This window comes from Glandiceps talaboti, chromosome 22 (genome assembly GCF_964340395.1).
Source record: "Glandiceps talaboti chromosome 22, keGlaTala1.1, whole genome shotgun sequence".
In the NCBI taxonomy this organism is placed as follows: domain Eukaryota; kingdom Metazoa; phylum Hemichordata; class Enteropneusta; family Spengelidae; genus Glandiceps; species Glandiceps talaboti.
In genome coordinates, this window is record NC_135570.1 from 16,366,344 (window position 1) to 16,376,743 (window position 10,400).

General features: G+C 34.0%; 1 protein-coding gene across 1 annotated transcript in view; it reads left to right on the top strand.

The window, feature by feature from the left end:
* LOC144452180 (protocadherin-15-like) overlaps window positions 1-9,346 on the top strand; it is a 107,338-nt gene extending 97,992 nt beyond the window's left edge. The window contains exons 37-39 of the mRNA XM_078143221.1: window positions 516-619; window positions 1,859-2,120; window positions 5,200-9,346. Coding sequence (XP_077999347.1) covers window positions 516-619; window positions 1,859-2,120; window positions 5,200-5,559 — 726 coding nt within the window. The 3' untranslated portion in view covers window positions 5,560-9,346. The remainder of the gene's footprint in view (window positions 1-515; window positions 620-1,858; window positions 2,121-5,199) is intronic.
* The last annotated feature ends 1,054 nt before the right edge of the window (window positions 9,347-10,400 follow it).

A 10,400-nucleotide genomic window follows, 5' to 3' on the forward strand; every position in this document is an offset into this window, starting at 1 on the left:
CATGACTTTAAATATATGATTGTATTCTGTTATACATGGAAACTGACAGTACGAATTGTGAATACAAAGTAAAGTACTGTATTGTGCAGTATGTACCTTGCAATTGATGATTGTTTACAAATAAAGGTTATTTAAAGAAAAAGATGATTCCATCCCATCTTCATTTGTTCACAGACAAGGTAATAGCCTATTACAGTATAGGTAACTCTTAGTTGTATTTGATTTCGTTTAATTGCAAGGCATAATATCAGGACAGGTAAGTTTTTGGCAGGACAGGCAACTTTTTAAAGTTACCAGTCCTGTTGACTAGTTGATATTTTCCACGAATTTCGAACACTGGTATATGTATATGTGATATATTTTTTTTCTCCCAGTTATGTTTTCAGTCATCTAGACTAGCTGTAAGCTATTTCTTGACTCCCCATTTACCCCTCTCTCTTTTGATTTTTGTTACCATTTTTTGTAATCATTTTATACGATTGGGTAAATAAACCACTTATTATATTATTAATCAGGAGTTCACAATGGACTTCTTTGCCGATGCTTCTGAGATAGGAGAGGGAGAAGACTTCACAATACAGGTGGACCCAGAGGACGGTGTGGTTGTACCTTATCCAGAGTGAGTATATATTTTATAGTATTCAAAGAAACACAGTGCTGAACTCTAGAATTTATTCAATAATTTACATGTACAGTACAAATAAAATGTCTAGTAATGTAGGGTTGATAATCTTATGACTACCAGAAAAATCCTTATCTGTGAATGTGCCATGTTCTGTTACCCACTTGGTAAACATTTACACAAGTGTCACATGAGGATGTGTGTACTATAGATTTGGAAAAATATAGATACGCATGGCCTAATATGAAGCAGTCAGCATCATACATTTAAAAGACCTTTCTGTGTTCTTTTAAAAGTTACTTTTTAAAACTGTTCAGGAATTGGAAATGAACAATTGATAACTGACTTACCCCATTAAAGTATGACTAGTATACCCATGTTGACTGATCACAAGGGCAACAAAATACATCTGTTTCCTCAAGGGACTGTGTGTCACCCCAACACAGACTGTTTCGCGAGGGCAAAGCCTCAAGGGAAACAGTCTGTATTCACCAGGGGTGACACACAGTCTCAACGGAAACTGAAGTATGATGGTGCACAAGCATGATCAGTCAACATGTGTTTTGTAACACACCTACTACATTCTCACTCTCTCAGCACATTTACTGTTCCATACAGTCAACACATGACGACAGTTCAGAAAGCAACACAGGAATATGGAAAACTGAACTTCTTTGATAATTACCAAATGTGGTCATTCCAAATCCTTTTCTGGCACAAGTTTGTCTTCAGAAATTAAAAAAAAAAATGAAATTTCTATGCTCGTGTGACTCCTGGAGCCAACAGAAGATGCCATGTTTGTTTGTTTTGAAAACTAAACATGTACGTACGCATGCGTGTATGACGTCATCATGCAGTCAACAGTTGCTAGTGCTGTTACGCAGACAGGCAACAGCACTAGACATACTAGAACAGGTCAAAATTATGATCACCATTGAGGCACAGATTTTTGGGTGTAGACCCAAAAATCAGTTTTATTTGATTTTACCATGTATACAGATGCAAAAACTATACTCACAGGGTATATAATACTTGTTCATGGTGTATGATATTACTAGTAAGTTATTGTACCTAACAAAATATTGATTTTAAACATTCCAGATGCATGTAGTTCAGCTTTAATATTAAACCTGCTAACAATCCTGGTTCTTACAAACCCTATTTCACTTGACAGTGATGAAAGTCATAATCCAACTCATCTAAATAAATCATCTTTTCTATTCTTGGTATTTTTAGCCGAAGACTAGAAGCAATAACAGAGCAGAGTGAGCCTAGTCATGGTAGTATGGATAGATTAGCTAGTATGGATGAAAACAATAAGGCAGAAGGTGTAGTTAACCCAGCCTTGGAAGACTCTGACAGTGAAGATGACATCAAGAAACCTCCCATTGATGATGACGAGGACTCAAACTCCACAGTTGAAGGAGGAGCAACATATGCAAATAGCAAAGACAACCATGAAAATATACACAATAATGTAGACCATCCTGATGTAAAGGTAGGAAAACTTGTATGACAACTTGTATGTTAAACAGTATATATTTCATTTTGAGTAGTGGGAGGGGAATGGAGGGGACTGTGGTTTGGAGGATGGTGGGAAGGCTGGGGATTCGAAGGGCTGGGGAGTCTTGTACATCAATTGTGTATGAGTACAATACAATATTTCTTTGTCTTGTGGGGTTTGGGCAGGATCGGATTTTGGAGTTAAAATTTTCTCTGGATTAGCCATTTTATTTCCAGTGTCACTTAACCATAATTCTGTTTGCCTCACTAAGAACCTGTCAAGATTTTCAAGGAAGCTCAATATTTCATTTCTTTGCATGCTTACTTCACTATAGCTGCTATATTTATAACTAATGACATGTCAATCCTGCCATATCTTGTGTAGAGTTTGTATGGTTATAACTATACTGCTGATGTCGTTGTAAGAGCTATCTTTTGATTTTGTAGATTCGCATGTCGGCTTTTTCTGTAATTGGCTAGAATACACAAAAATGTTTGTATCTTTATTTATATTTACATAAATTACATTTTCAGTCTATTGAAATATTAAATTCAATTGTGTTTGTTAGTGTTGACAGTCTTTTATGACCCTATGTGAGTTTGACACCATCCAGTTATATGCACATACACTGTTGCAATGTTCTAACTGGTTTAGATACACATATGATACATTGTTGCAACTTATTGCTCACTTATATGCATAATCCCCTACATTGATAAATTTTTCCAGCTGCCTTATATGCACAAGTGATTCCTTACATTGCAACTTTCTGAAAAGCTTATAAGTACATCTGACATTATAGTTTTGCAACTCTCTACTCTTGCTCTTTGCTTCACAGTGTGTAACATAGGATTCAGTTTGTTCAGCATGTAGGTGCTTCTCTAAGTAATGTCATGCTTGCTATCTATATGCATTCCACTGTGTTCCTGATATTGCCAACAAGTCTTTGCCGTGTCAAAGGTCGCATAAGTTAGTAATTATCTCATGTTTTGGGTATTTCATTGAATCTTGAAGATGTAATAATTTCCAGCATCATTAAAATCAGATGACAGTATTATATGAACTTGTATTGACTAACATGCATATGACCTTTGACATCCCAAAGGATGATGGGAAATCTAACATGGAGTCAAATATTAACAAGGCTCAATCATACCATTTCTGTGTTATGTTAATTGCCTTAACTTTGTAAGAAATAAATTAATGCACTTCCTTTAAGTATGTAATTGTATTTTGTTGTTCCTCCATAAATATGATGTGATATTTTGTTCAGAATGGTGATGCGTAATATCAGAAAAGTAAAACTTAGTTTATATTAAAGTCTTGACATATTTGTTATATATTTTTAAAATATCTTTGTTCTTTGATAATTTTTCAAAAGAGTGAACTTACAAGAAATTAATGGTACCTTCTTTCTTAGACAAGAGTTTTGGAATGTATCGGCCATCAGGCCTTGCTTATAATTGTTACCAGATATGAAATTAGTGTTTGTTAATATTTCAGCTAGACACACATTTAGTGTAGCCTTCTAAACATTCTATTCATCATTTCATCGTTATTTACCTTTTACATCAGCTTAGCTCATTAGATTTCAGTTTATTCATTAGTTTCTTTGCTTTCTGCAAAATTAACCTTATATTTTCAGATGATTGGAGAGTGTCAAAACCAATTTTTGGTTGGTAGTACCCTACCGGCTAACTATCAGCTTCGAAGTAGTTTTAGGCGAAACTCTACCTTACTCACCTCAAAGACGGTCCATTTTGATGGTACAGCAAATACTGACACAATAACCACTGACAAAACAAACTCTATCAAGAATATGCGCAAAAAGGGTATTTGCACAGATTCTTAGCTGTGATGTCATCAGTTTTTGGTGTGATGTCATCAGTTCTTGTGAGCTTAGTTAGCACAAAATAAAGATAAAGGCACACAAATTACCTTGGCTGAGTTTTTAGCACAGTAGGTGAAGATAAAAAGCAAAATGATAGTAATTAACACAGGCAAAGTTAAACAGAGTTAATAATAATATTGTTATGAAGTACTTTTTTTCTGCTCATGTAAGTAAATTACTCATCTGCAGCAGTGAATACCAGTTATCATGCTATCATGCAATATCCTTTATTTTATCCACATCATTATTTTCATCACCATGTGTTTTAATTTATCTCTTTTTTTTGGCCAAGTGCTGTATAATTTATTTATTTTGCATCATTTCTATAAAACCCTGTCTGTAATCCCATCAAATGTGAGTAAGCTAGCTTACAAGGTAGAGTAAAAATACAAAATGTATCAAAGTTGATTTCTTGAAGAAAACTTAATAATTTAGGATTTTAATGTTTGATGGGATCATGACAACCATTGCTTGCACACCTAAACATAAACTCTAATTGCAATATGTCAAATCTTTCACCTTTTCATTATTACCTTGGCTAATTTTTCATATTCCTGTACATCTGCACCATCCTGCATCCTAACAATTGAATTGTTACTACAGTATTCTTGTAACTCAGATGTTTGTAATATGTAGTCTGTCAGTAGTAACCAAGATAACTTTTTAGTAGCTGTAAGACATGTTTTCTATTAACACTACTAAAGACTGTGTAGTTGTCATGTTGTTGTGGAGTACACCTTTGTTGAAAGCTCAGTGACATTACAAATCTGATCTGAGAAAGGGTTTGATTCATTATATTTACTGTATTTTAATTGCATCTACTACCCTTTCCTATGAGCTCATCCTAAAGAGATTAAAGAAGAGGGCAAAATGTGTAATACCAACCATTCTTACAAGCCGGAGCATACATTTCTGCTGATGCAACGAATCATGCTATGGTATCGTGTATCACATGGTATGCATGAGACAATCTGATTGGCTCTAGTGATGAGCTACAAAGACAGTATGATAAATGGTAGAAGCCTGGGGTTTACATGAAGTGACACAGTACAGACACAGTAGATGTGTAATATGGTTATAAATCAAGCCCTCTGTTAGATCAGATTTTGATTAATTTGCAACCACACTTGACATATACAAAATATTACGATAATAGTTTTTTTTTGTTTATTTTTATCACAGGTAATTACGCCAAACGGTAATTTGCATACAAATTCAAGTAATCATGTATCATCGGAAACCCCAACCAATCCTGTCGATGCAACAGGAAACAATGTGAATCATAAACCAAGAAGAAATATACAAACATTTGCAGAACGGGAGGACGAACTTTCAGATGTTGTAAATAGAACTGCAAGTAAAAATTTTGACTTTCACCAACATGTTCTTGATAATCCATGGAAACCAGGACATACGCTTACAGCACAAGGTGTAACAATTCTTGATGAAACACAGCAAGATGATTTACGAGAAGCAATCATGTTAAAGAACAGTGGAGTAGGTATATGGTTAATGGACGATGTCCAGTCAACGCCACTTTAGCGTGGGCGTTTGTTTATTTCTTCTAGTACAATCTCAACACTCCTGTTAATACAGTGGTTGTATCCATGGATTCATTCTGTCATGATCAGTGAGTTTTCGTCTCATGATCTGTGAGTGTTTGTCTGAACCATACTGTGCCTATGCATTTATATATAGTTTCTCCAGCAATTTTGTCAACTTTGTTTCAACCTTGTGTGCAGATCTGTGATGGTCATTATCTGTGGCTTATATGACAGAACTGAGCATCGCTGTGAAGACCATGTACACCATGTAAAGCAAGCAGAGCATTTTGACAGAAATGGCTAGCAAGCTTGAAAGAAATAAGTGGAGATTTTGGCTTCACATGCCATACACATGCACCCCTGTCCAAGTAATTTGAATCGCACACAATCTGTGACAATCAAAGTCATGGTCTTAAGAGAAAAATCTTGACATCATCCCCTCACACTTTTGTCAAATTAGAATTAATATGATTAGTCAATTTTGTATTTACTTTCATAGAAATGTGATGAAATTACCTGACTGGATTACATTACCAATTAATTCTTACTTCAAAATTCATCAAATCTCTGTAAGCAATATTTCATTGACAAGTAAATTTTTAAATAATTGCTAGCTTGCTGTCAATCGGGACTGGTTACCAGATACTTTAAATGACAAGATATTTTTATTTTCAAATAATGCTGAATCACATTTGCTGATGTCATATTACTACATGCAAAGGATTGTAATGATTGGCATGCATTATTTATAGTCAGAAATTTGTTGTGTGAAGAGTTGTATTTGTAAGATATGTACCTGGAGATAGTGAACTTGCTGCCAACCATCTTGAATGGTGCACCATGGGAAATGACCAATGTGAATTAATCTCTATTGCAAACTATCACATTGTGGTAAGCACAAATGATAAAGTCTTGGTTACCCTTGGTTACAGGAGGGAGATTTTCTACAATAATATAACAGATAGAATGTTATCAGAACTATAGATAATCCCACCGTCCTTTGCTTCAGTGCATGCTCAGTATTGATACACAGCACCCAGAATAGAATATGAGTTAATTCCTCAACGTTTTAACATTCATTTATTGAGGTAATATTTTTAACTACTTGACAGTAAAAACAATAGTTTAATGACACACTCTTGTATGTGATGTTCGGTTGGATTTTCAGTAGCTTTTTGTTATTGTTACAAATGCTGTAAGTTACACAAACACTTTATTTTTGATGATTGAATTTTGTCTTGTGTGACATTGATTCACTGCCAAAGATAACTACATTTTTAACTTTAGAACTAGGCAGACAGTGTAATATGGACATGTACATTGAAATGTCAAGATATACAATTGTCAAAATCTCTCAACTCCAGTGTTAGGTATTGCAGTCATTATTTATTCATCATATCTCGTGTAGTGAACAGAAAGAATTGAAACTTGGTGTAGGCATAAACCCTAGAAAAATCTGTAGGATTTATGGTGTAGGTAGAAACATCAGTAGTCACAAATTATAAAGTCTATAATGTACGCCATGTTGGGGCGCCCTCACACATCGGTCAAAAACTTTCACAGATAAAGCAGGCTGGTGAGGGTGGAGCTACACAATGTATCTTACAAAATATCAAGCTAGTTAGATTTTTGTACCCACTGTGATGTTTTGGTTAATTTTTCTCTTGCAAACCAAAAAATGTTATGTTTAATTTAAAGTTGTGTGAAACTATAAAGTGTACATTTCAGAATATTATTCTTTTGTAATCATTCAGCAGAGGCATTTTACCCTTTTTTCAAAAAAAATATTTATTGAAAATATGTACAAAAATTCCTGTAGTACTTTTAGGAAAAGACAGTACAGTAGTTTACAGATATGATGAAAAAAATGAATTCCCTGACATTTACACTTAGTATATCAATGATTTCTTTTTGTGGGGTTTTTACCTACTTTTAGGTCAAAAAAGTACTTTTTGTATATAGACATTATTAATACCAAATTTAGTGTGTTTGTGTATGGATATAGCTCATGGAGTTGACATTCCTCCAGTGTCTATGGTTTGTACAGTGTATTGCATGGTTCATATTTTAAGTGTTGGATGAAATGTTCCATGTGAATGTATTTCTATTGGTTCTGTCACAACTCAAAGGATAAAAGTTTTATCTAAAATTTTATGAGATCTGATACAAGTTGTATATTTATGATATGTTTTATTGACAGCTTTATAGTATTTATTAAATATGAAATATGTTTCACAAAATTCTATCGATATCACTCAAAGTATGCAAAGCTATGGTAAACAGTGCCTTCACCCAGTGACATTTCAATGTGTCAAAACTGCCCTTTGTGTAAAAAAAATTATTTTCAAATTTTGAAAAATAACATCTATTTGCAAGTTTTAATGAAATCACGCAAAGTCTAAACACTGTACATGAGTAATCACATGTAATTTTGTAGTTCATTTATTCATTACTACAATTCCAGAGATGCTTGTATTTGCACCGTTTATTGGTATGTACAATTTACTGTAGAGGTTACTAACTAAATTGATGTTTTCATCAAGGTGCAGACATTTCTGTTAAAACATTACTTTACCATTAATCATATCATTTTCGCTATAAGCATATCTCAAAATGGCATTTCAAAAATGTATTTTAATCTTTGTTGAAGAAAATTCAAACTGGGAAAGACATGCATGGATGTGCAAATTTTATTCACATCGACTTTTTTTTGTTGTTGTAAGAAGTTTGACATCCATACCTATTAGAAATGATATGAAATTGTAAAAGTAGGATTTCTGCTTGATCATAAAAATCTCCAAATATAGCATCGCTATTTCAAAACCCTCATCTTTAAATGTTGATTATTTCTGTTTCTAAGACTTGAAAAATTTGGCATGACATTACAAAATGATTTCATAATTAGCATACAAATAACCAGGCTATTCTTTGTTACAAAACAGTACAAGGAAGGTATATTAATGGATCAAGGTTGATTTAGATATACAACTAGGCAGGATGATATTTTACACACGCACACACCACTTCAATGATACTAGTGCTGTTAACATGTGTGGTTATGAGCACAAATCGCTTTGTATGTGTAATATTGTATTGTTTATTGCATATATAACCTACGATAAGGTTTAGAGCAATCTGTTTAAAATCTGATGTAGGGAACTTGGCACGATTTCTTTATTTACCTCCTACTTTTATTGCTGATTGTTATTTTTTGTTCTGTGAGTACCTCAGGAACAAGGCTGTTCACTCACAGATCAAATGTTCTGTTTTGTTCTGTTAGTGCCTCAGGAACAAGGCTGTTCACTCACAGATCAAATGTTCTGTTTTGTTCTGTGAGTACCTCAGGAACAAGGCTGTTCACTCACAGACCAAATGTTCTGTTTTGTTCTGTGAGTGCCTTAGGAACAAGGCAGTTCACTTGGGGGCTTACAACTCACATAACAAAATAGAACAGATGGTCTTATTTTGTTTTGTGAGCACCTTAGCAACAAGGTGGTTTACTCACCGGACAAAAAAGAATGTAGGAAAGAGAGGGGAATAAAGAAATCATGCCATTAGTTCACTAAATCTGATTTTAATTAGATAGGATAGACACTACAAAAACCATCATGGAAGATGTCAAACACATCTTGCTGCCTGAATGGACATCTAAACCAACCTTGTTTCAGTAGTAAGAAATTAATTTGATTGAAACAATAATTATGTATCATGCACAGCTATATACTGCCCATTTAGAAATGCCATGTGATCATGTGTTCTTTACTTTAATAATAATATGCAGAAGCAACACACAATAAAATCAAAAATTATTTTAAAATCAATAATTGGTCTGTTATGTGCTCATTTCGACAAATTGCAGTAGTTGTGTGAAACTGACGAGTGACATGGAATACATAGTCCCTTCCCCATTAGCCATGTAATATATAAAACCGTACCCTGATGCTAGCTCTCGGTGGTCGGTTTTGATAACATTTTTTGAACCGCCAGAACTGTTTTGCAATATGTTACTAAGTCATAAAAGTATCAATAGAATTGATGTCAACTAAACAGACATTGAGCTTGCCTTTACCTGGTAAGATGTCTCAGTGTTATGAACTCTTGGACCCAAACTATATACAGACTAGGTAAATAACACTTACTGGACCAAATCTACACACTACATACACACACTAGGTAAATAACACTTACTTGACCAAATCTACACACTACATACACACACTAGGTAAATAACACTTACTTGACCAAATCTACACACTACATACACACACTAGGTAAATAACACTTACTTGACCAAATCTACACACTACATACACACACTAGGTAAATAACACTTACTTGACCAAATCTACACACTACATACACACTAGGTAAATAACACTTACTGGACCAAATCTACACACTACATACACACACTAGGTAAATAACACTTACTGGACCAAATCTACACACTAGGTAAATAACACTTACTTGACCAAATCTACACACTACATACACACCAGGTAAATAACACTTACTTGACCAAATCTACACACTACATACATACACTAGGTAAATAACACTTACTTTACCAAATCTACACACTACATACACACTAGGTAAATAACACTTACTGGACCAAATCTACACACTAGGTAAATAACACTTACTTGACAAAATCTACACACTACATACACACTAGGTAAATAACACTTACTGGACCAAATCTACACACTAGGTAAATAACACTTACTTGACAAAATCTACACACTACATACACACTAGGTAAATAACACTTACTTGACCAAATCTACACACTACATACATACACTAGGTAAATAACACTTACTTGACCAAATCTAC